This window comes from Dissoconium aciculare (assembly GCF_010015565.1).
Source record: "Dissoconium aciculare CBS 342.82 unplaced genomic scaffold K489scaffold_5, whole genome shotgun sequence".
Classification (NCBI taxonomy): domain Eukaryota; kingdom Fungi; phylum Ascomycota; class Dothideomycetes; order Mycosphaerellales; family Dissoconiaceae; genus Dissoconium; species Dissoconium aciculare.
In genome coordinates this window covers 898231-922058 of record NW_022984955.1, presented here as the reverse complement: position 1 = coordinate 922058, position 23828 = coordinate 898231, and the positions used below count along the sequence as shown (strand labels likewise).

Here is a 23828-nt window from a genome sequence, read left to right as displayed (position 1 = left end):
GCATCTGACCTCGACGTACCAAGCAAAATTGGCGAAAGGCTATACCTAAAGTGTCTCTTGTCGCATCCATCGTGCAGAAGCTACATCGCAAAAGCTGTACCGATGTAAAACTTGGTTGATGTCGAGCAGTGCATCCTCCGCTTAGCAGCACTGTAGCCTCTGCGTGCTACGCATAAGCTCTTAAGCGTATAATACACCACCTTGCTGTGTAGTGCTTCACAAAAGCACTGCCATATTCTCAGGTAAAGCTACGCAATAGAATGACGGGATGAGCTGTTGCACGTGAGATGTATTGACGAGCAAGCATTTAGTGCATCTGACACTTCAATGACCAATGAACCATTGTTTCAGCGTCACATTTTAAGTGTCAGGGTTGCTCGAGGGGACTCCATCTCAGCCGATGGCATCCTTCTTGCATACTTTGTGAAAATAGGGTCTTCCGGAACCAACTTGCCGGCACGACCACACCAGGTCACGACATGTAAGATTCAGGCAGAAATTGTGGCATATATCACGTCACCACAGGGCAACACAAGCTTGCAATTTGGACGCATGAGCCTGGGAGACGCCAAGTAACACGGCATCAACTATTCACATTGTCCACCGCGCCAGCGGCAATGGTGCTCCCCTCCGCTCGTAAGACCACGCAATCTCCAGCTTCCAGTGGCGCAGGAGTCTCCAAGGTGATCTTGACGACGGCACGCTGGCCGGTCTTGATAATTCGAGGCTTCTTCTTCAGAACCTCGCCTTTCGCATCCAGTGTGAACAAGAGCTGGCTCACAGCACCAGGTACATTCAGGCGACCAATGTGGATATCCACGCTCTGTGGTAGAAGACTGTCTAAGGCAGTGATATCCACTGTGACTGTGTGCGCAACCAGGACGGGCTTACGTGAGTCGCACACGGTGTCACCGCTGTGTAGATATTGGGCATCAACGTCAGTAAGATGAAGGTTGCACAATTCGCCGGCGACCGCCCAGTCTCTGCCATCTGCGTTGACTTCGATGGCCTTGATGGCTGCTGACTCGCCGCTGGGCTGTACTATGACGGCATCGCCGACTTGTATCTGACCACTGGCGATGCGACCGGCAATTGACAAGGGATTTGTGATGCCACCACGGAACACATCCGTGATCTGCATGCGAAACGGCTTCTCAACCTTTTCCTGTTTGGTTGCGTCAGGTATCGATTGTTCTAGAGCATGTAACAACGTGGTATATGTTTTGAACGTCCACTGTTGAGTAGGCTCGCCAGACAAAGGTTTGACGACGTTGCCACCGCTGAGACCACTACAGGGGACGAAGATGATGTTTCCAATGTCGAAGCCTTCTTTCTCCAGGGAACCAGTAACCTCGTTTCTGACCGAATCGAATCTTGCTTGACTCCAGGGTGGGACCGTCGTGTCTAGTTTGTTCACTGCCACCACGATTCTTTGGAGGCCGACGGCTTTTGCAAGGAGAATGTGCTCCTTGGTCTGACCTTTCATCCCTGATTCGAGATTGTTTATATCGACCACTAGGACAGCAAAATCTGCCATCGAGGCACCACCGAGCATATTTGGTACGAAGTCTCTGTGGCCCGGCGCGTCTAAAATGGTGAAGTCGACCTTGTCAGTGCTGAAGTGATGTTGCGCGATATCCACAGTGACTCCACGTTCTCGCTCCTCAGTTCCGGTGTCCATCACCCAAGCCAGTGCAAATGACGATTTGCCGAGCTCAGTGGCTTGCTTTTTGTACCTGTCATCGTCAGCTTTGATATTCCGAGCCAGGGTCAGAGTCATGCTCCATACTTGTCTATGTCTCGTTGAGTCACGGCACCGGTGTCGAGCAACAATCGTCCCATGAGTGTGCTTTTGCCATGGTCGACATGACCAACGACGACAAAGGCTGCCGACGGCTTACGCTTCGGTCGGTCTTTTAACCAGATTTTGAGCACATCCAATCCCTTACTTCGGACTCTGATCTGCTCTGGAGCGGCCGCGCTTGACTCAGGTTTGACAGCAGCAGCCTTCTTGGTGATAACATTCGTTGAAGGATTACCCTTGGCATTATCTGGGTAAACGTCTAGGTCAGCTACATCATTTGGCCATGCCTTTGCTTTGTTTTTGCGCAACGAGAATTCTATCATCCGGCGAGGGTTCATTGAAAGGCTCCGAATTGGTTTCTACGCCGAGGATATCGCGAAGCATCGCTGCTGAGATGGTTGAGGCGCGCGGTGGACTGACGGCAAGCGTGCGACCAAAAGCCGTTGGCTGAGAACGTAAATCTGGGAGTATCTCCTTTGGCTCGACTGGAGGCGGCGTCGGAGACTGTGGTGGAGGGCTAGGTTCTTTCCTCCGGATTGGATACTTCTTGACCTCGACACGAGGACTTGGTTCTTTATTGTCAACTATGTCCTTCGGCTTGCTCAGGCGGTCCAGTGAGCTGAGAGATCCCGTAGAAGGAGCTGGAGCACCTTGTGATGCCGCAGCTTTCCTACGACGCTCCTCAGCTAACTTGGCCAATTTGGTCGAACCACCAAGAAGTCGAGGCTCCGGTCGATTATCGGGTGCAGGAACAAGAATTCCAACATTTTCGGGATCGACATCCCTCCAAGGTGTATTTCGAAACCACTCAACCCCAGATAAATGAGGCCTGTGCACATTGTCTGTTGATCCTCGAATGATTAGCATCTTGCGAGCTGCGTCTAGCTTGGCATGCCCACCTTCACTGTCCATTCCGGGCGCCAAACGTGGCGGTGGTGATTGTCTCCGGGCCAGAGGGGAGCAGCAGCACGACTCACCTGCTTTCTTCGCATACTTGTGGGCCGCTTCGTCAAATCTCGATTTTGGCTTTTCCTTCTTTGCGTCTGGTTCGGGCTTGCGGGCGCCCTTTAGAAAGGTCACACTTTTGCCCACGTCCCAGTAGTAATGCCAAAGAGCTTCTTCTATTTGAAGATCGGAGACTTGAACTCCGGCTTCCTCCAATTCCGCCCTCACAACCGGCGTCAGACTGGCAAAATTGTCACGGTCTTCAGCGCTGTAGCCTTGTTCTTCTTCCACGTAGTCGTCTTGGTCAAACAGATCGTCTTCGTCATAACCGATATTCTTGACTCGGTGCGTCATGGCTATGCGTCTTAACAACGATCAAAACTTAGCCAAAAAATGCGGTTGATGCAGTCAATATATGCGATAATTTCTACGGAGACAGCTTGTCGAGCAACACTGTCGAATACGTAGAGTAGCTCTGCCTACTAGATGGAGTGACGTTATCCATAGTATTCTGGGCGCGAACTTGAGCGTAGGAGCACGTGCCCCGCTGCCTGATGCCCCTCTTGCTGTGATAAGCCGTACTCCTTTCGCATGCACTACCGGAACATCACCCTCTCACAGCATGTTCGCCAAATACTGTTTTTGATTGATTGAAATACACACAAATGAAATCTTCAGGCACGTTCACTGGCATGATTGAGCCTGTTTAACAATCGCTCGGCAGCTTCATCACGCTCGTTCATGAAGCCTTTCAGCGACGCTCCGATATACGGCATGATGTCTGCTTCCCCGGCCGAGGACATTGTTCCGAATATGAAAAGTGGCATTGGGGCTAGACGCCTCTCTACTTACAATCAGCGGTAACGGATAGCATGTCACACACGTGAAAGGCGACGACGAGTAGTGAGATGATAGTAAATCAGCATAGCTTTTGGAATTTTTCTTCATCTGATGATCCAACGACTCAAGACCTAGGCTTGAGGAATGATCGACCTTGCGCAGCCCAGCGCTTTTCCTTCCGCTATTCCAAAAAGACAATCCAAAACACGAACAAAGATAGACAAGCAGACTGATCCAGGGGAAAAAATGATCAAATCGAAAAATGGGGGGTATTTGCGAAACGAAACGGTTCTCCAAGCCACCAAGCACTCCGAGCCAGCCAGGGAATTCAACGCTCCAGCGTCGCGCGTAGCATCATGAGAAACGTCAAGTTTGTAAAATCAAGAAGGTCCAAGAATGGTGGAAGCCGCAAGCGCCGCGACCAAGTTGGACAGGAAAGTTGAAGAAAATATTGAGAGCTGGGGTCGCTTAAATGACGAGACCGACGAGACCAAAAGCGGCCACGAGGCCGGCAGCCTCCATGCCGAATCGCGAAGCGGCGCCGGTGGCAGCAATGGGTGAAGTCGCAGCAGGGCCACGCGTGGAGGTGGTGATGGTGCCGTTGGAGTGAGCGCCGGCCGCAGCAGTGGCAGTGAAGGTAGTCAGGCGAGTGGGGACAATGGTGGTGCCATTGGCGCTGAGAGTTGCAGTGGTGGTGCAGTCGACGCGCGAGAGAGTGCGGGTCATGGTGTAGGTGGTGGTAATTGAGGTGGTGGTGGCATCAGCGAGGGCGCCTCCGAAGAGGGCAGCCGCAGCGAGGATTGAGAAGCGCATCTTGATGGAGATGAAGTCTTGCGAAAGAGTCTTGTGTGAGTCGCGATTTTCGATGGACTGCTGTATTTGGAAGGAAGCTTTGAAGATCCGAGGACGCGGATGACGGTAGTTGGATGTATGACGATGATGATATCGTGGTTATTTGTTTGTGTTGTTTGGATAATGACGGTGATGTGCAGGTAGTTGAGAGAATGGTATGGACGTTGCGGTTTGTTATTGTAGACGACGCGTGCTGGTTGTAAGGAATGTGATTGTTGTCTGTAACGAAACGGAGGCAGCGAACGGGTCAGAAATGCCAGGCGAAGGTGTGCGCAGCGCGAAGGATATATGCGACACGATGCTCTGGGGGAAGTTGGGACATGGCATGGCAACGTTGTCGACCTATCACACACTTAGCGCGGCGGGCCGTGGAAATTACAGCACTTGCCGGCCGCAGACAGAGAGAGGGCAGCCGCACACATCCACGACTGATTTAGAGTCGAAAAGCCCACGCCTAACAGGACATCCGCTAGTGATTACTATGGTGGTCAGATTAATGGAAGAGACGGGACCCTCGGGCGGGTGCGGCCAGATGACTCGGATATTTGAATTGCGGAGAGAGAGAGGAATCTCACCCCAACCACTATCCAACCGATGATTTATTACATCCCATGGACTCTCCCACCACACACTACTGTATAGTCCTATAATTCGCTACGGATGTAATCAACATACCCAGGTAGTGTGGGTTGCCAGCGCATCCAGACAAATCCGTCTGTCGCTGCTCACCGTCAAGTTCCTGTCCACACTCCACCAGCCTGTATGTACTCCAGGGCTGTATTGCTCTTCGTTTCAATCATGAGTCTCACCTATTTTTTTCCCTGACATTTCTGCCTTGTCTCTGGGATCTGTTCCGACTATTGAACCCATGTCTCTCTCCCTCATTCTCGATAGCTGTGCAAATATTGTCCAGTGGTCTCTCCTATGAATCCGGACCGACACCATGGGCGACCCGGCGTAGGCAACGCATGTCTCAGGCTTTGTTTCTGATAGACATCATCGACATCATCATCCACGAGAGTCGTCATTGTCGTTTCGTCCCCGTTGGCGGACGACGATGGCATCGCCATGGACACCTTTGCCATATGTGCAGCGTGCATGATGACCACAACGCCCGACGTCTGGGAGATCGCATGGCACGAGGGCGGCAAGAGAACAGGAACCGCCGGGAACGCAGAGATGCGCCGCAGCGGCCATCCATCGGCGCATCCCTCGACGAACGACCATAGCACGCACACTGCTGATGACCGTAGACGAACAATGCTGAAATGGTCGTACTGTGCCAAACATTTCCCACACATTTTCCCTCCCGCCACGCCTTTCCATTGTTCTATTCATTTCCATTCCTTCCTGCGTGGGAATCTCTTATTTCTCCCTTGGTTTGCACCCCTACCACGCACGATCCATCCCATGGTCTTCAATGCCCGCGGTTAGTCCTGTCCTTTTCTTCCCCTTGATGTTGCTTGGTACAACTGGTCCAGCAATGCACGCGCACATGAGATGCTCGGACGACAGCAGCACAAATTTACAGTGCGCTTCGTAACTCTACTCCTGCCCGAGCCGCTGGGCCATTTCATTTCTTTTGGGCGCGAAATGTCCTTTTAGTCTTTGAAATCTCCGTTAGTACCTGCAGTAGTGCCACTCGCATCTCGGTAGCCGGACGCCCACCCTTTTCCCGTAGATTTTCCTCTTTTCCCACTTGGGCCATCCAAATTCGTGGTGCCTGGCAGGCAATACACACTAGACGACTAGTGGAATCTGCAGGAACGACTGCGTACATCGAGGCTCATCGCCAATTTTCACGCGGCGGCATGGTGCGGTTGCACACGCGATCGCGAGGGCAGGCCCATCTTCCTCCTCTCCTGGTCTCGAGTCCAGATGCTCGGCCGATCACACAATGCCTGTCAGATCGCAGCCTTTCGGTTAGCTCAACGTTGTTTGTTCGCGCAATGCACACTCATCACGGGGAGCAATTCGAGAGATGGCCCGAGCCGCACACGTCTTTTCGCGCCGAGGAAGTATAGTCACCGTGTCAATCTAAGAGTCTTCAGCAAGCGGTGGCGAGAGACGGGTGTTGAGAATGCGACGATTCGTGAATGGTGAATGGAGACCCACGCGCGCGAACTGCCTCGGAGTTGGCTTGCGAACGAACAAGTTGGCCCCCAGACTCAACTCCCAGCGCGCGTGCCACATCAACCAATGCCAACCAACATTGCCACTCACAGCCTTGCTCCAACGCGCTCTGACGCTGACATTGCTCTCGTGACATCGTCCCCTTGGACGACAGCGCCGCTGACCGCATGAGAGTTGCATGGAAGGAGGATGGCAAAAGGACACAATGCGACAATCGAGATAGTGGTACAGCGACGTCTTTGTGCTTTCCGCCTTCTACGCTGCACAGAATGCCCGCGCTGAACCACTGTTTGGATGGGATTTCCCAGACAGTGATCTGGGCAGCCACACTAAGCCCGAATCTGCTGTTTGCGCCCGCGGGCGTGCTGGCGATTTCGCCCGGGAGCGCATGTGACAATATCTGTCTCTCTCCCGTCCGTCCTTCCCAGCGACCGCTCAACAGATGCGCCACTGATGATGCCGACGACGAAGGATAGACCGGACAGCAGCCGCAACGCGCAGCATCCACCGTGGAAAGTGTCTGCATACGGTTGACTGTGCATACGTTCAATGTATGCATGCACGTGATTCGTTTTCTTCAAAGATGCCCGATTGAGTAACGCCATCCCTCTTGAATTCGCAGATCAGCAGTGCTATTCAGTATTGAAATGGATGATTCTACGGCACAGGAAAGTGGATCGGTTTCCCGGCTATACCCGAGCCAACGGCGGACACACACGACAACCTTCCCTCCACGACCACCAGTCAAAAAGCAACCCACAACAGACGAGCGACCCACTCGTCTGGCTCCACGTCTCATTCAGCCCGACCACGATGCCAGCGGGTCACGATATGACGACGAACGAGGTCAGACAGCTGCTTTAGTCTCGCTGTCATCGCATCCCATCCGCATGCCACCTGCATAGGGCCAATATGATCGTGATTCAGTTGTCTTTAGTTAACCGGGCCGAGTCATGACGCATATGGAGAAAAAGGCAATTCAGTCCGAGGCAAGGGACTACACCCATCCCATCGCCTCGAGGCAACGCGATTGGACCAACGACGACAATACCGCTCCAATTATCTTCCCGTGACGGCATCCGTCGCAGAATTTTCCTTGCTTTCCTCGGGTTGGGAACACAAGACAAGTGAAGTAAAAGATTCCACACATTTGATGCTCGTTATCGGACCGACCGAGACCAGAATATTACATCTTCCAATATTTCTCTCCCATTCGCTTGCATACGACTCGCTCGCGAACATGCAGGGCCTAAGATAGAATCACGAGGAAAGATATCCACCCGTACTCGTTCCCTGACGTGACATTCCATACGGGCCGCTATCCGAGCAAGACCGAGCCCACCGCTCTTTACACGGAGAGCAGATGCGCAAAGAGCGGAGCAGTGTTGAATGTGACATGTGCAGGTAGCAACTTCGCGAACAAGGGCCGGGCTGGGCGAGCAGGCGAGTCGGAAATCGTATGCATGAAGGAAAAAATTGGAGAAAAAAAGCCATACCCATTGCCCAAACGCAAAATTATCCCTCCCAGAAACGCCTCCACGATGCTGATTTTGCAAAAGAAAAATCACACAGAAAACTCTTCTCCGCCGAGACACACTCGTCGATGTCACAGGGTTCTCGGGCCAAGTCGGCGAAAAGTGGAAAAAAAAGTTATGCTGATCGTGTGAAGCCTCACTCGACGTCAATGCCCTGCCAGAGCTGTGATGCGATAACCCCGGGCGCCAGGTCTTGTTCGAACTCTCTCGTCTCTGGCGGTGCAGCAGCGAAACTGACCTCGCGTCTTGTCTTTTGGCGCTCACCTCCAGCGCCGACACTGCCCACTGCGATTGCAGGAGCCGGAGCCGGAGCGAATTGTACGTGGCCATTTCCTGACCCTTGCTGCGATTGTGCTGCTGCTGTGGTGGACATTGCTCGCTTCAATGGGGATGGATGTAACGGCGGAGAGGTAGATTTGGAAAGCGTAGAGTGCTGTCGCACTGGCAGTGCTGTGGAGCTACGGCTGGTAGGCAAGGCAACGGCCGACTGTCTCGATGGCGGCGCCGATTTCTGTGGTTTGTGCGGCCATTTGACGGCTTTGCAAACCTTGAGCCGGGCGATGGACTCGCCGACCGGGTCACGGTACTTTTGCACGACCCGAAGCTCGGTGTTCACCGCTCGGAAGCGGCCCTGGAAGATGGCGGAGCCGCGCGCGGTTCCGTAATGTGCTGTAAGCGCGTTCTTTTGTTCTCCACTCAGAGTCGGCCAGCTTGACAAGTAAGTCTTGAGGGTCTCGTTGCGCCGGTCGTATTTGTATACCGGGAGCGAAGGCTGTCGCTGCCCAGCTGTCTCGGCATCTGCCGAAGCCTTTTCCTGTGCCATACGCAATTCTGTGCGTGACTGTGCAGTCGCCGGGGTGACAGCTCCTGATGAAGCAGAGACAGTCGAGCCGGGACTCGCCAGTCCTAGTTGAAAGCTCAACGGGCCTTTGTCGCGATGCGAGCCCAGCGGGTGCTCGCGCTCATCGGGTGTCTGCAGACCGCTCTCTCGTGGTGTGCTCGACACCGTGTTTCCACCACTGCCTGTGGAAGGATTGGAAGTCCCTGGGACAAATCGCGAGATGAGCTCCTCCGGATCATCGTGTTCCCCTGAACCGGAGGCCTCGGCGAGGTTCGACCGTGATGACTGCAGAGACGCAACCGGCGATGCACGAGTGCTGTGATTGTCGTCGAGTGTGGTTATGGTGCTCACCAGAGCTGGTGCAGGAAGCTGATAGCCCTTGTTGAGTAAGTGTCGAGTGGCAGGATTGGGAAGCTCCTTTGCTAAATGGAGAGGGCTTCTTTCTACATTGCGCTGTGCGCCGACTAGCTCTTTGCTTGGATGGAAGCTCGATGACGCTTGGTCCGCGCCGGTTTGCACAGAGTGGATAGTCGGCAGCTGTCCTGTGTCGGTGTCTTCGCCGCTTGTGTCGTTCGCGACGTTACTGGGCGTTTCTTTCAATGGAGAGCTGACGGATGGCTTCCTGTCCGCCGGTCTCTCGGATACGCTTGCGCGCCTTGAGTTGTTAGCGGTATTCTGTCGCGTGCTGTACGGACTGACACTCGCGCTTTCCTCCGTCCACTCGTCTTCTTGTAATCCACTGCCCTCCATTTCCGGATTCTCATCATCACTCGAATCATTCGCGCTGCCTACGGCGAATCCGGCTGCTCCTTTTCGCTGATCTTTCCCCTTTACTCGCGTGTCCTCCTCCTGATCATCATCGTAGTGTTTGTTCAACGCCGTCACGTCCATAGATCGCGGCCTCTTACTCCGCCCCTTTAGTCCCGGAGACGGCGGTGCCTTTTGTGACGTCGAGCCCCCAAATGTGACGCCCTTACCCGTTCCCATCCGAGATAACTGCCCATGTGAGAGATTCTTTTTCAATTTGGCGTTCGATGTGGTTCGAGGCAGTTGTATGGCCGTCATGTTGCGTCGCATCGGCGGCGGCCTCTCCTCAAGACTCCCCGGCAACCGGATTTCAGTATCTCCTTCATGCGACCTCTGCCGCGCATGTTTACGCCCATCCTCGATATTGTTGTAAGCCTGGCGCGCCAGCTTGGTCAGATTGCGTCCGCTTGCACTTTGGTTTCGAGGCAAGACAATCTTTGCGTGCCGAGGTTTGACGTGATGACGAGGAGCTAGTCCGTCAGCGGTGGCGGCTGAACCTGGGCTGGCCATTTGTTGTCGCGACAGTTGAGCTTGTGTCTGACTACTCTGCCGTCTCATAGCCGGCGGACGAACGGACTTGTGGTGTTCCGCTGCGGCATTGCTACGCGGTGAATGGCCGGTGGCCGTGGAGCTCGGGTTTGGCGACAGAGAAGAAGACGGCATCGTGGGGTCGCCCGCGTTTCCCAGATTCGATACGTACAGTAGCTGTTGATGAGTGGTGACACGCGAGGTCTTCATGCGCTCACGCAGCCGAGAGGGGGTGCGTCAGCGGCATGAGACTCGCTTTAGCTGCTTCACGATAAGGATTCCTCCCGTGTGGAGAGTGGCGCGTTTGTCCCTCAGTGAGCGAGACTAGATAATTGACGCAACGATCCCGGGTATAGGGACGATATGCTGTGAGATCAGAACATCCAGGCTCCGTGAACCGTATCAAGGCGAATTCATATGAATCGGAGAATGATGGTCGGTCCGGGGATCAATGTAACATGTCGCGGCGTGTAATCTAGCAGTCGCCGCTTCCATGTGGAGAGAAGAGCCGAAGAAGTGGAGCTGTCTCACGGCTTGCTGTTGACCCGATTTCCCCGGCTTAACGCGCGCGCGGCGGGGCTTCACAACATCATTTGAGGCGATTGAAGATCCAGCTATCTCGAATTCCGGCAACATCAAAACACGAGCATGGCGAAAGATAGGCGTCCAGTCATGTATCACTGACAAACTACGGCTCAGTGGGTGAATGAAGTACTACAACCGCTTTGTCGTGCATGTTTTTCGTAAGCTCTATTCGATTGCTCGTTATGCTCATATGTAAAATCTAATGTCCACGTTATCAAACAACCAGTGACTCTCAAGTCGTGCGCTTGATAGAAGCACCACCGCCACTATTCTCATTGTGATACTCTGCTCCTCCGGCATTCTTCGCTCCCTTGCTACGCCCGCCTCGACTTCGATGCTTCTTTGAGGATGGAGCTTTAGAAGAGGAGTTCGTCGTAGTAGCGCTCCGGTTCTCCGCCTCCTGAACCCGAGCGCTCTCTTTGTCCCACCACTCTTGGAACTCTTGCTCCGCTTGAATTTCTTGAAGGTCACGTTTAGCCACGACTCCCTTGAGAAAGTCTTTCTCTAATTGCTGTTGAGCAAGAATTTCTGTCATACTCATATCCCAGGAGGCCGGATCGATGATTGGCGCCTGATGACGGATAGACTGCGGAATCGGCCTACTGTTCGAGAAGTTCGTAACACTGTGGGCTGGAGACTTCTCAAGGCTTGGTGATGCCACAGATCTACTATCGGAAACACTTCTATGCTGATTCACTCGCTGACTGCTAGAACCGGTCGAAGGACTCGGGCTCCCAGTGCCCTTGACATTGGCGACGGTCTGCCGCATCGTGAGTTGTGGAGTACTTGACGTTCTGGGGGTGTTTGGAGCAGATCCCTTGGGCTTAGAAATTATCTGCTCGCTAGTCATAACATCCTTGAGTGTGGGCTTGCTTTGCGCAGATACGGCTTGCCATGAAAAGGGCGAGGAGCCCAGAGGGGTTGTGGCAGGCTGAATTGTTGAGCTACTTGCCTGCTGACTATGCTGTAGCCTCTTCCGATCCTTTTGGGACATCTTTGGAGCTGGCAGACTGAATGGGGTCGGAATGTCTGGTAGAGATCCTCTGGCCTGGTTCAGATCTTGGGTGAGGTTCGATGTCCTTGGCGTGCTAGCGGCTTGTGCCATGATGTCCCTCATGGCAGTCTTCCGGCCTGAAAGAGGTGTAAGGGTCCAAGGTTTGGCAGGATGCGGAGGTGTCTGTCCTGCCATGAGCGGCGACTTCGGCGTTCGAGGAGTCATTGCACCCGGTGTCGACGCTTGCGGTGCGAGCTTTGGGGAAGGCAAGACCTTTCCTCTCGAGTCAAACCATGTGTCCTCTATGGTTAGGTCCTCGAGAAGAGGATCTAGTGCTCGGGGACTTGTCATTGGACGGATAGCGGGAGACTCGCGCGGAGACTGGAGATTGAAGTCCGATTCCTCGTCCATCTCGAACATCAGATCTTTGGAAGTTGCCTTGCTTTTCAAAGATGGTCGATCAAGCTCTGTCTTCATCGCGGTCGACGACCTTCTGCGACTCCGCTGCGTTGTAGGCGACACCGCCAGCTCTTCGGTATATGAGCCGGGCGAGAAGACACCAGCATCATGGAATTTTGATCTCAGAATCACCGAATCGATCTTAACCCGCCGATTGTGATCAAGAATTGCAACAAGCTCGGGATGCCGGTCATGAAGCAGTAGTTCGGCGCGACCGCTTTTCACAAAAGGCATACATGCCAATTGGTTCTGCCTAACAACCTCATCGAGCTCCTCAAGAAGATCCTCGTCAAGCTCGTTGAGATAGTGCCCTTGCAGCATAGCTTCCAAATTCAAGCATAGGTACTCCAGCCCAGCATCCTTGAACTCCCGCACTGAGCTGGGCGAGATAGCATTGAGAAGGCCGCAGACGTTTCGCACATTAACATATCGTCCAACAACCGACTGTGCAATTTGAGACAAGCGGTCGAGCATCAATTCGTTGGCTGCCCCCATCACATCAAGAACCGTGTCGAGGAAGTCGTCGAGATCCGTGCTGACAACGTCATCGAACAACTCGGCTCCAGAGTCACAGTAGATGTGACGCAGGACAATCTGAAAGGTTCTAGAGCTGATGTGCTTGAGATCGATGGACACTTCGTCGACGTCGCCACGGTTAGAGAGCCAACGCCCACCAGCGCGACCCATGAACAAGCCGTCGAAGAATGGGCAGCGTGTACAGACGAGCGAGCTGTGTACTCGGACCTCATCATCTTCTAGTTGTACAACAGCATCGGCGTCGTGGAAGAATGCTGGGTCGTCAAAAGCCGCCTCAAAATCCAGATTGAGGCCTAGCTGCGGAGGGATCATCTGTCGGACTGCAGCCTCGAGTTTAGTGATCTCAAGCTTCGAGGCAATTTTCATGAGATCAGTGCGCGTCGTTCGATACCGATAGGCCATGGAAGGTGCGTCTCGAGTGAAATGCCAAACATCGCTCACGGCATCCGTGTAGAGATATAGCGCAAGGTTTATGATGCTGATGATGTCGACGCCCTGGAAAACCAGCTTCAATTGCCCAGAAGTCATGACTTCGGCAACAGCGACATCAGGAATGGTGAAGGTACTGTTCTCACATAGACTGCGGAATCCCTCCCGTAGTACGCGGCTTCTCCCTGTAAGTATGAAGCGATGAACCGGAACGACAACATCGGAAGTTGTAGTCGCCAGGACAGCATCGTACTTATTCGCATCCTCTGCAGATATCTCATCTACGACACGGGCGACATCAGCCTCGATATCGGCGCTGCTGATGATAACCTTGCGGAGGAGTGAGATCTGGCTAGTCTTGCGAGGAGCCTGCCAGAATCTCGGCTTCGATTCGCTGTCATCAACGCTACTCTGCCCATCTGCAAGTCGCGTCAGAGACAACAGTGGCATCAGATTCTTCCACAGAGTCGGCTCTTCAACCACAATCTGTGTCTTGAGTACGTCGCAATCTTTTCGTACAGCTGCATATGCGCCGTAACCCGACGATCGCACGCCAAGCACGCGAGTCAAACCTGGCATACGGGAGAACTTGTAATCCTTAGACTTGTAATCTACCCCGATGACAGCATTGCTGCGCGGTAAACGCTTCCAGACACTTCCTTCTTCGGTTGAGACAATGATGGAACCGTCCGCATCAATGCCAACGTCCCGTGCCGCCATGTTGTTCTTCTTCGGGGACCAGATAGGGAGCGGCTGCGTAATAGCGCTACGGATCTTGCTCGGATTTGTTGTTGACGTGCTGCTTTGTGAATCTAGCTTCTGGCTCACGAACAAGGTGTACACCTCGCCGCGACTTGACAATGCACATATCGTGTCTCCTGCGGATACGATCTTGGTGATTTTGTTTGGGACTTGATCGTAGGTTGTCAGCATGAAACTCTGCTTCAGAAAATAGTTGGAGAAGCCATCGAGCGGGAATTGCACTTTAGCGTAGCCATAATTGGCGAATACCCAAACATCATGGTTCTCGAGCAAACAGATGGTCGCACGATCGATGGCCGAAACAGCTGCAATGGAGGATGTGAAGAGCGATGCTGCCACCTTGCGAGGAATGACTTGGCTCTCGAGTGAACGTGCGTCGGAATCGATAATGCCGAGTTGCCCTTCACTCTTTCCGAAGGTGTACAGCGAGGATGCTGTGTGAGCCACGGAGTGAATGCGAGACGCCGCGATTCCTATGACGGCTTCACGCTTTAGTGGACCGTAGATCTGACGCGGAATCGTGCTGATGGGCTCTTCGTCCTTTGCCACTTTGGGCAGGCTATAGCCCAGCTGGCCAAAGCCGTTGCTGCCCCAGCTGAAGATTTCGCCATGTTCCGACAGTGCGAGTGTGTGATTGAGACCTAGTGCTACCGTCACAATGCGTTTTCCGGCCAGCGCAGGGTTGTCGACACAGACCAGGTTGAATCGCGTCCTCTCGTCTCCAGTCCCAAGACGACCGCCCTTGCCGTGCCCACACATATACAGGTTGGATTCTGTGTCATTCGTGAGTACCGCTGTGGAAAGCTTTGCCATTTGCACATCCTGAATCGATAGCGGCCGCGAGCGGACTACCCAAGGGATGTCTTCAATCCACATGTCCTTCTCTGATGCAATTCCGGAAGCCGAAGCGGGCCCGGCACCCGTGGGTCTTTGCTTCTCGGCTTGCTCCAAGTGGTCTGCGTAGAATTGGCGCAAGAGATGTTCTGGACGTCGCAAGTTGATACGCTCTGGGAATTGGCGATCATCCTCGTCACCAAAACCGAGTGAGATGTTTTTGTTGCTTCCAAACGTGAACAGCTGGTCACCGTGGATATTGCCAAATGCAATGCGGCTGGTCGATACCAGCTTGTCGCCGTTCTCATCTCGCATGTCGCCCTCATCGCTGCCTTGAGAGTTGGATCGTTTTCTTCCTGACGCCTCGGGTCTCAGTGTGCGATCTTTGATCGTGGCCGCGAACAGGTCGAGTGGGCCGAGTCCTTCCCTATCCTTAATCTTAATCAATCCCAGCGTCTGGTGTACATGACCCGTGGTCTTTCCCAATACATCGCTGGTGTTACGCTCCAAGATCATCCGGGCTATGGTGATATTGCCGAAGTAGAAAGCCCTGTGGAGTGCGGTCCAACCATTCTCCAGATCCTGCAAGTAGAGGTCGATCAGAGGATGTTCGATCAATGCCGTTGCAAAGGCTATCGCATTCTCCGAGGTCGAAGACGCAGCGTGGTGGAGGATGGTCAACCCGTGGGCGTCGCGCCAGTTGATGTCAGACTTGGTCAGGACGAGATGCGATGAATGGCCACCCGGCGTATTGGGCTTGCGCGATCGCGCACTATGAATCGGCGAACTTCCGTGTTGAGCTGGACTACCTATAGCGGATCCCAAGCTACCGACATGGAAATTCGGCCCTGCTTTTGTATTGTGCAGGCGGACATTGCTGACTGCGGGCGCCAGCAATTGCCGAAATATATCGACATCATCCTCGTAGTAGGCCTGCCACAGATGGCTGCTCATCCGGCGCGACGAAGTATTGACAGAGGACCTGCTGAACGACTATCGCACGGGACACCTGGCTGTGATCGCAACGGATCACGGCGTGTTTAAAGGTGTGGCGCGAAGGTGTTGAGCTGATCTGGATTTGAAGCGGAACCTCTGCTATGACGTGGCTGATGTCCTCGATGCGTCAGGAATGTGTGGTCGGCGTCACTGGAAAAGGTCAATGAGTTGTAAGGTTTGGGAGGAGCAGCTTGGTTGACAGGATATCAAATGGATCCAGGAAAGATAATAGCGTGCGTCGCAAATGGAGATGGTGGCAACGTAACAGTGATGACTGACTCCCGCGGCGGATGGAGGGGACTTGGGTCTATGGCTGTGGCTTGAGGGCGGCGCAAGGTGTGGTTGTCAGGAATAGCAGGAAGCGACGACTGCACCTGTTGCGCAACTAATAGTGCCTGGCTAATAAGGCAGAGGATGAAAGCAAGAAATGTGAAGAAACCGCGATTGCGGATTGATCCTGTGATGGCTGGCTGTATGACATACTCGAGACGACGCCATCCCAGTCCTCAGAGTGGGTACTGACTGTATCGTGAAGGTCGTCGGCGCTGCTCGGCATCGTGACTATTGTACGTTGTCTCCCGCGTGGATCGATGAACCGCGTGGAACATCTGCCTCTTGATAGCACTGTGTACAATTTCTGTGTGCCCAGGTGGACATAATGATAATCCCGCATTGGTTGGAAACACCGTCACCTATGATACATGCATGCAGTACAGTAGAGGACCGATATAACCTGAATTATGGCGCACTGTCAGGCGGGCCAAAAGGGAGCGGGGACTTTCGGGGCTCATCGTCACGCTGGTATGCCCCGCCCTGGCTTCCGAGCCCGTCGCTCATCTCATCACTCCATGCCCTCGGTCGCCGTTGATTTGGGCCTGATGCAGGCACGTTCCCAATCGCAGCGCTCAGAGCGTCTCTCGAACATCCGACAACCAATCCTCTTCCGACCCAGGTAGGCAAGTATCATCGTCACAAGATATGGTGAGGTTGTGGATGCCGATATGACATACATGAGCCAATGCTCCCACCACGTGTCTTCTCTTTCCTCTCTTCACTGCCATGTGTCTCTGATTGACGTTGAGCGCAACGGTTGTTTTACGACCTGTGCGGTTGGAACTGGCCTTCACAAATAAAGTCACGCAACATGAACGGTGACGAATTCGACCTAGAAACGACAGCGTTATGTAGTGGGCTCCTTGAGCACGAGGAACACGGTAAACATGTGACGCACATAGGCGCTGGATATCTTAATTCATTAATTCAAACCGAGCGACCAATACACGATCTAGCTCACAAGTTTGGTCATTTGCGCGGGATCTGGTCCAGCCAAATATCCCCTCCCTCTCCTTCCACCCACCTGCGCCAGGCTTCCTCATAGGCATCCTCCAAATCGCGTGTCCAGCGTTGCGTATCAAACAGGGCGCTACTCCAACGAGCGTGGAAGAGCATCTTCCTCAGCTCGGCCAACCTCCCACACCCGATGCCCTCGCTGCCGGCAACATAAGCAAAAGCTTTTCCGAGTGCGACTGCCTTGTGCTCATAATCATCCTCGCTCGTCGCAACGAGCTCTAACGCCGCCTGCGCGCCCTCAGCGTTCTTGGGCAGCGCACCTTTGAGGATGCTGGCGGCCATGCGGCTGCACATCTTGTAGCCATAGCGTGGCAAAGTTAGCAGTGGCGTGCCGCTCCACAGGACGTCGGCCGCAGTCGTGTGCGCGTTACACTCCGCAGTGTCGAGGACCAAGTCGCAGACCCGCGCACGAGAAATGTGCAGGTGCTTGGGCGCCACGTCGGTGAAGATGATCCGATTTGCTACTTCCAGCCCTGCCCATTGGCGGGCAGTGGCCAGTAGATGTGACTCGCCGAGATCCGGAAAGCGAAGCAGCCAGAGTATGGAATTGGGGACTTGCGCCAAAATGCGTAGCCATGTTCGGAAAGTTGTTGGATCGATCTGCATTGCTCAATTAGTCTCACTGTCTCGTTTCCGTAATGCCTGTGACACGGCTTACCTTGTAGAGCTGATTGAAGTTACCAAAAACAATCGTGTCATCCGAGATCTGAGGAAACAATTCCTTCCGCATTTTCCATCGTTTGCTCTGCTCCTCGTTCCAACTAAGTCGCTCCTCCTGCGCATCCGGAGCGCTCTGCCGGTGGTCACAACAGAAGAATGTGTCCCGGCAATAGATAATGTTTTCGCCATACACCCAATCCTCGTCATCATCACCTCCATTGTTGTCTTCCACAAATTGGTCCTTCAAATCTACATTCCTCCGCCATGGGCGTAGTGTATCCACTGGGATAGCAGTCTCGTCGGCAAGAAGATAATCGCACCATTCAGCGCCAAGAGTACTGGCAAATCCCATAAATGACATTTGGATCGGAGCCGGTCGTGCCGCGAATACCTCGTTTCGAGCCCCTCGGGTGTAGCCGTTGAGATTGATCAGAATGTGGACACCGTCTTGTACGATTTGCTGAACAAGTCTCTCTGCTGACCACGAGCTGGCATCATGAAACACAGGCGCCTCAGACTGGATCTGCCGTCGATGCACTGAATTATCACTGGGGGTTGTCGCATAGCAATAGGCCTGGACACGATTCGTGTCGTGCATCCCGAAGACGGATTGCATCAGGTGTGCAAGCGGGTGGTTGTTGAAGTCAGAAGACACATAGCCCACCTTCAAGCAAGGCGACGGAGGCTTCGGTGGTGGATACACCTGTCTTGGCAACCATGGAGATCGAAGCGCGGAGACCGAAATCCGTAAGCCATTCCTTTGCGAAATTTGTCGGACCTGCTTAGCTGACATGGGACAGGTAAAGGTATGGAATGGCAGCACCGTTGGCACAGTCGGAATCGCAAGACCTGCCGGGAGTTGGGGCCGATTGTAGCTCGCTGTAGGTCGATGCACACGAGTGACATATCGATCCCGATACCAGTGCCATCCGATTCTCTTCGTTGCACGCTCGACGAATCGGGTGATTCGAGCGCCCTCCCACTTTTGGCCTGCCCATTTCTGTACAGTACTCCGCAGGGTCTCTCTATGTCCGCGCGCGTTTGCTGTTCCTTCTTCAAGGAGCGACAATTGTTGTACCAGTGCATCAATTTGCCAAGACGAGCTTGTGCATCGACCCCAGTTCTCTCCATCAGATAGCTGCTTTTCAACGATGTCCACGACCCTCTTGATCCAGCCCGAGCCAACAGCCCCAGCTTTGGTCGCGTCCAAAAGCATGCCGTTTGGGTCGACATGCCAACGATCGCGACGACCACAATCGCCCACGATTCCACCCCGAGCCTGCCAACTACAGACGGAATTCAACGCATTTGCCAACCCACAGACTGCTTCTGCGAAGTCGGGACTGACCTTAACGGCCCGCTTGTAATACATGATTGCATCACTAGTGCGGCCTTTGTCTTTGACAGCATTGGCGAGATTCGCAAGGGCTATGTCGAAATTTCCATCGCATTGGACTGCTCGCTCGTACATGTTGATCGCAGCGTCCAGTTGACCGATGTCCTTCAAGAGACTACCCAAATTGGTGTACAAGTGAGCGTGGTGTTTGTCTAGCTGTAGGCCATAGTTGTAATAAGAGAGAGCTAGGGCAGTACCACTGCCTGGTAAAACGCCAGGAATCTCAGATCGCTGCCCCGGCGGGACTGTTGCTGTCACTTGTTGTACACTCGCCAGAAGAATCCCGACATTGTTCGCAGTCGAAGGGCTGGGTTGAAGAGCGAGCGACATGTAATACAGAGCGAGAATATCTCGCACGCCGTGAGCTAGAGGGCGAACACCAATTGATCTACTCGGGTTAGACATCCCATCTTGAAAAATCTTTGCGAGAGATAGCAGCGAATTGCTGGTCGTGGAGACAATTGCTTTGCGTGCAAGACTGTTGTGAGCTATATGCACGAGTCCAGGGAGCTCTCCATGGGGCAAGAAACAAAGCTTTGCAGTATTGAGGGCTTCTTCTGGCGACAATAGGACAGGGTCTGTAGTAAGAGCTGAGGTGGCACCTGCGTGCTGAGGACGCTGCCGTAGAGTTGCAGATACAACCTTCAAGACCATTTCCACCAAGCTCTGAATGTTGTCGAATTTCCGTCCTGTAGCGATTAAAACTGCCTCTTCAAACGCGCTGGCCGCGCCGCCATTGTCACCAACACCGTATAACATGTTGCCTTTAGCGTGAATGAGAGCTAGCATGCGTCCATTTTCGCTTCCAGGAATTGCGTATCCACTCGTGCCGAATCCGGCTTGCGAGAAAAAGGAGGTATCACGAGAATCGTTCACGAAGCTGTCCCCGTCCAGATCGTAATCGTACGTGATTGTCTCGGAAAGCTCTGATATACGGGGTGACCGGCTGGCGGTTGAAGATGAACATTCGCTCTGGCGGTCAAGCACCTTGAGTTGATCTGAGGGTTGGCGCTGTCGTAGGGATCGCTCGACATACTCTACCACTTTGATAGCGTCTTTGCTTCTTTGCTCATTACATAGCAGGCCAACAAGATGCTCCACGGCCTCGAAATACGTCGGTGCGACTTTGACGACTTTCATCCAATGCTGTTCCGCTTCACGCCTCTGACCGAGTGCAAGCATCGTGGCGGCCAGATTTGACGTGGCCTCGAGATGATTGGGGTCTTTGTCGAGCACCCTCCTGAACCAGACTTGAGCTTTCGAGTGGTCATTCAATCCATACGCTAGACAACCTCCAAGCTGCATTCCATCAACCCATCGCCAACCATCTTTCTGGCAAAACACATCAATCTGCTGGAGGGCGACAAGAGCGCGCGATGGTGGTGTCTCGTCCTGCACCTGAGGCGAAGTCAATGTTGAGTGGGGAGGGCTAGTAGTTTTTGCTAGTGCTGAAAAGGTATCAGTCCGATAAACAGCAGGTGTAGGTGGCAGCGCACGAGGCTGATCCGGAGGATGCTGCCATTTCTCTCTAACATGCCTGTTAGAGATGCTATCTTGACGAGGGGACGGTAACATTAGAGAGGTCGACGGATCAAATCGGCGCGTGCCTTCGACACGATTGATGAAAGCTTTCGCAGATGGTATCGATGGCTGTAGATCTACTTGCAGCCCCTTCGTGGCCTCGTCATAGATCTGCCGAGATTGCGTGTTCATTGATATCGGTGACTTCGCCGTCGGCCGTGGAGGCCGGGGATAGAAACTAGGTCGCTGAGCGCTACGTGGTTGACCTTGACTTTGTCGGTTGTGATGGATATAGGCCAAAAGCTCCTTGTATTGTTGAAGCGCCCACGAGAATATCTTGTCCCGGTGCATGCCATTCGCGGACGTAGAACCATAGTCAAGTGAGGCAGCCGGAATCTCCACTCCCCTGGAGCCAATCTCGTGAATATCGTGGTTCTCAAAAAGACCACTTGAGCCTTGAGGTAGGCGCTCGCGGAAGGTATTTCGAGCACCAAATTGATGGTAGGTGGTCGTATGCTGTGACAGCCTGGCTGTGTGAAATGTGGAAATTGTGCTTTCATCTGGTCGCTGGGCTATGCTAGGCGAATGCGCCAGGCGCGGATCTTGTTGCCAAACATAGCCTGAGTATGCAGCGGAGTTGTGCGATAATTTATTGGTGGTGTTTGCGGCAGGCTGTGGATAAAATCGAGGATCATGGATGGCAGCCGGCCTATAGGGAAGAAAGGTGCCATCATGCCAGTAAGGGCCATATGGACCAGAGGCTTGACCTCCTGAAGCCGTCGGGCCGAGATGCTGCAGTGATGGCTGCATGACGCTCGGTACAGTCTGTTGTTGGTACGGGTGGCCGCCCATCCTTTGCTTTAAATGGGGATCAAAATGCGAGGTTGAATAAGAGTCGACAGACCGATCATACATCGGCTGACCATTTGGGAAAGATACGCTTGCAGAACCGGACCAGCCGGGAAGCTGTCCCTGCACGGCCGACTGCTGTTGATGGAGCGCTCGCTCATGCTCCAGAAACGTGCGCTTGCCATTCGCGGAAGCTGCGAATGTTATGGGAGCCAATGCACTGGCTTCGCTCAGAGGCAGCAACTGGCGTTTGAGAGGCTGGCTCAGGTCCTCTACAGAAGCATCGTAGCCAGCATTCAATGTGCCATTCGGTGTCTTTCTTCTCAAGGTATTCTCTGCCCGAGGAATACTTTGAGGATTATTCGGAAAGACTGCAGATTGGGCTTGGTGCCAACCTGAATTATGCATTGGTAACACATTGTAGCGCTGGACCAGGCGCGGTTTTGCAGCTGTGGGAAATGAAAGTCCACCAATGGGTTCGTTGCCGCTCATGGATGCGGACCACGAAAGGCGAGCGTCATGAGCAACATCAGCGCTCATCATCTCGAACCAAGCTTCTCTCAAGTAGGCGGATCTAGCGCTGAGAAGGTCTGATTTATTGCGAATATGAGCAGTTGCCTGCACATTTGCGATCCTGTTACCGATTCGTTCCGCATGACCTTTCCCTGAGATTCATTCACGCCTTCAGATGCACGGCATCCGGATGGTTGAGATGTTCCTCCCACGTCGCCCGCCGAAGGTCGTCGACCAGACTCTGGAATCCTAGCTCTTCATCAATGGGGTATCCGGCGACCAGCGCGGAGTCTGTCGGATGGTTATGCGCTTATCGTGGACGTAGAGGTGCTGATTGCGCGCGTCAGAAGTTGGTGATTAGCGATGCTGCGATGCGAGGCGTGGGCGCGAAACCCGCAGTTTCTTCATGCACCCGGGCGACGAAAGTGAGATCGGTCGTCTCGACAGCTCTCAGACGAACGCGATGCGCGGCGGTAAGAACTTCCGTGCAAGCGTGGAATGGACAAAGTCTGTTGGTGCTGGCGACCAATTGCAGAGACGCCTATTCGTGTGGTGTTATTTTGGTGGGTTCTTCTTCACCGTGTGTCGCGTTTCGAGTAGTCATGGAACGACGAAGAAGCATGCATATCTTCCAAGGTTGACCTCCAGCTGAGAATGGTGGGGAGAAGTTGACGACTGAGTATCGAACCTATCCGTATCTTTTCTGGTGCGGTTTGATGGATGCGATCGTGAGTGCCCACATGCACAAGTGCGCACGTACCAGTGAGAGTATACTCATTAGGGCGGCGGTGACATGTTCCCAGTTGCTCATAGCGGCGGCGGCGCGCAGAAATCCATGATTATGGTCCTTGGACTACCCGTGGACCTCTGCAAAGCTGAGCCAACGGGCGCGCCACAGACGGACAAAGCGAGCACACCCATTTTCGAGCTCACACTACGCTCACCCACACCCACCCGAAGTGCCCACCAACAACCCACCCATGCCACCACTACCTCTCGCCATGCATCACGCGTGGATCTGCATCACGAAAACGAACGACTACAGGTAATATATCCAAATTCGATGCATATGGGTAATCATGCAGGCTTGTCCCGTCCTCTGCTGCTCACTCCGAACAGCTGCATGCGTCAAATGCCACCTGCCGCGTTACTATCATCGCGACATCTGGTGATGGTCTACATTAGAGAGGCATCGGAAAGTCGGCGACTAGCTGCGATGACTACAGTAACGATATCCAAATCGCCCGGCGTCTTGTGCATGTACATGTATTTGGTGATCCACAGTACAGCATCGTCCACGCTGACTTGAATCCACACTTCCAAGGTTCCTGCCCAATTTTGGAAAGGCTGCGGCGCACTTGTGGGATTTGCGCCAGCCACACCACACATCGCTCCGGCGTAGTGAGACGTCTCACATGCCTTCATTGGTCGCTTTCCGCTATCAAAAAAAACCAGAGTGCATTGTGGAGACCGCGTTCCTCGCTTGGGTGGTAGGTCAAGCCTCAAGAAATCACAGCAGAAGCAACAGAAATAGCTCACCGTGTGTATGCTCTCACACGCGCACTATTACGATGCAGGTGGGCATCGTGTTCGGCTTTTGATACTGTTCTGTCACAATTCCGTCTCGCATCAGAGCCACGAAGATGCAGTGCCTCCGC

The 23828-nt window shown here is 53.5% G+C and overlaps 8 protein-coding genes across 8 annotated transcripts; 1 reads left to right on the top strand and 7 right to left on the bottom strand.

Moving 5' to 3' along the window:
* Positions 1–583: 583 nt before the first annotated feature.
* Positions 584–3103, bottom strand: K489DRAFT_318025 (uncharacterized protein; the record flags this gene model as incomplete). Its single annotated transcript, XM_033601282.1, has 4 exons — positions 584–1736; positions 1790–2010; positions 2114–2646; positions 2782–3103. The coding sequence occupies 4 exons, from the start codon at positions 3101–3103 to the stop codon at positions 584–586; spliced, it is 2229 nt and encodes a 742-aa protein (XP_033460615.1).
* A 565-nt stretch (positions 3104–3668) lies between these two features.
* Positions 3669–4707, bottom strand: K489DRAFT_379573 (uncharacterized protein). Its single transcript, XM_033604684.1, has one exon. It carries the CDS (start codon positions 4400–4402, stop codon positions 4058–4060), a length of 345 nt encoding a protein of 114 aa, XP_033460614.1. The 5' UTR covers positions 4403–4707; the 3' UTR covers positions 3669–4057.
* A 615-nt stretch (positions 4708–5322) lies between these two features.
* On the bottom strand, positions 5323–6188 carry K489DRAFT_400879 (uncharacterized protein; the record flags this gene model as incomplete). The annotated part of the gene is made up of 2 exons (XM_033607008.1): positions 6110–6188; positions 5323–6047 (listed from the first exon to the last, which is right to left on the bottom strand). Exon 2 carries the CDS (start codon positions 5740–5742, stop codon positions 5323–5325), a length of 420 nt encoding a protein of 139 aa, XP_033460613.1. The 5' UTR covers positions 5743–6047; positions 6110–6188.
* K489DRAFT_200196 (uncharacterized protein) lies at positions 6172–7383 on the bottom strand. The gene has a single exon (XM_033599592.1). The coding sequence runs from the start codon at positions 7131–7133 to the stop codon at positions 6489–6491; it is 645 nt and encodes a 214-aa protein (XP_033460612.1). The 5' UTR covers positions 7134–7383; the 3' UTR covers positions 6172–6488.
* Positions 7384–8159: 776 nt separating this feature from the next.
* K489DRAFT_200180 (uncharacterized protein) lies at positions 8160–10767 on the bottom strand. Its single transcript, XM_033599591.1, has one exon. The coding sequence runs from the start codon at positions 10493–10495 to the stop codon at positions 8246–8248; it is 2250 nt and encodes a 749-aa protein (XP_033460611.1). The 5' UTR covers positions 10496–10767; the 3' UTR covers positions 8160–8245.
* A 335-nt stretch (positions 10768–11102) lies between these two features.
* On the bottom strand, positions 11103–15839 carry K489DRAFT_317843 (uncharacterized protein; the record flags this gene model as incomplete). Its single annotated transcript, XM_033601266.1, has 1 exon — positions 11103–15839. The coding sequence occupies one exon, from the start codon at positions 15837–15839 to the stop codon at positions 11103–11105; it is 4737 nt and encodes a 1578-aa protein (XP_033460610.1).
* Positions 15840–16899: 1060 nt separating this feature from the next.
* Positions 16900–22197, bottom strand: K489DRAFT_355695 (glycosyltransferase family 41 protein; the record flags this gene model as incomplete). The annotated part of the gene is made up of 4 exons (XM_033602527.1): positions 16900–17831; positions 17890–20679; positions 20902–21214; positions 21332–22197. 4 exons carry the CDS (start codon positions 22195–22197, stop codon positions 17184–17186), a joined length of 4617 nt encoding a protein of 1538 aa, XP_033460609.1. The 3' UTR covers positions 16900–17183.
* A 766-nt stretch (positions 22198–22963) lies between these two features.
* K489DRAFT_369910 (uncharacterized protein) lies at positions 22964–23479 on the top strand (the record flags this gene model as incomplete). Its single annotated transcript, XM_033603088.1, has 1 exon — positions 22964–23479. One exon carries the CDS (start codon positions 22964–22966, stop codon positions 23477–23479), a length of 516 nt encoding a protein of 171 aa, XP_033460608.1.
* Between the last annotated feature and the right edge of the window lie 349 nt (positions 23480–23828).

Bases quoted from the DNA above. Each gene is read 5' to 3' on its own strand.
- K489DRAFT_200196 (XM_033599592.1), bottom strand. From the start codon at position 7,133: ATGCATACATTGAACGTATGCACAGTCAACCGTATGCAGACACTTTCC.
- K489DRAFT_200180 (XM_033599591.1), bottom strand. From the start codon at position 10,495: ATGAAGACCTCGCGTGTCACCACTCATCAACAGCTACTGTACGTATCG.
- K489DRAFT_379573 (XM_033604684.1), bottom strand. From the start codon at position 4,402: ATGCGCTTCTCAATCCTCGCTGCGGCTGCCCTCTTCGGAGGCGCCCTC.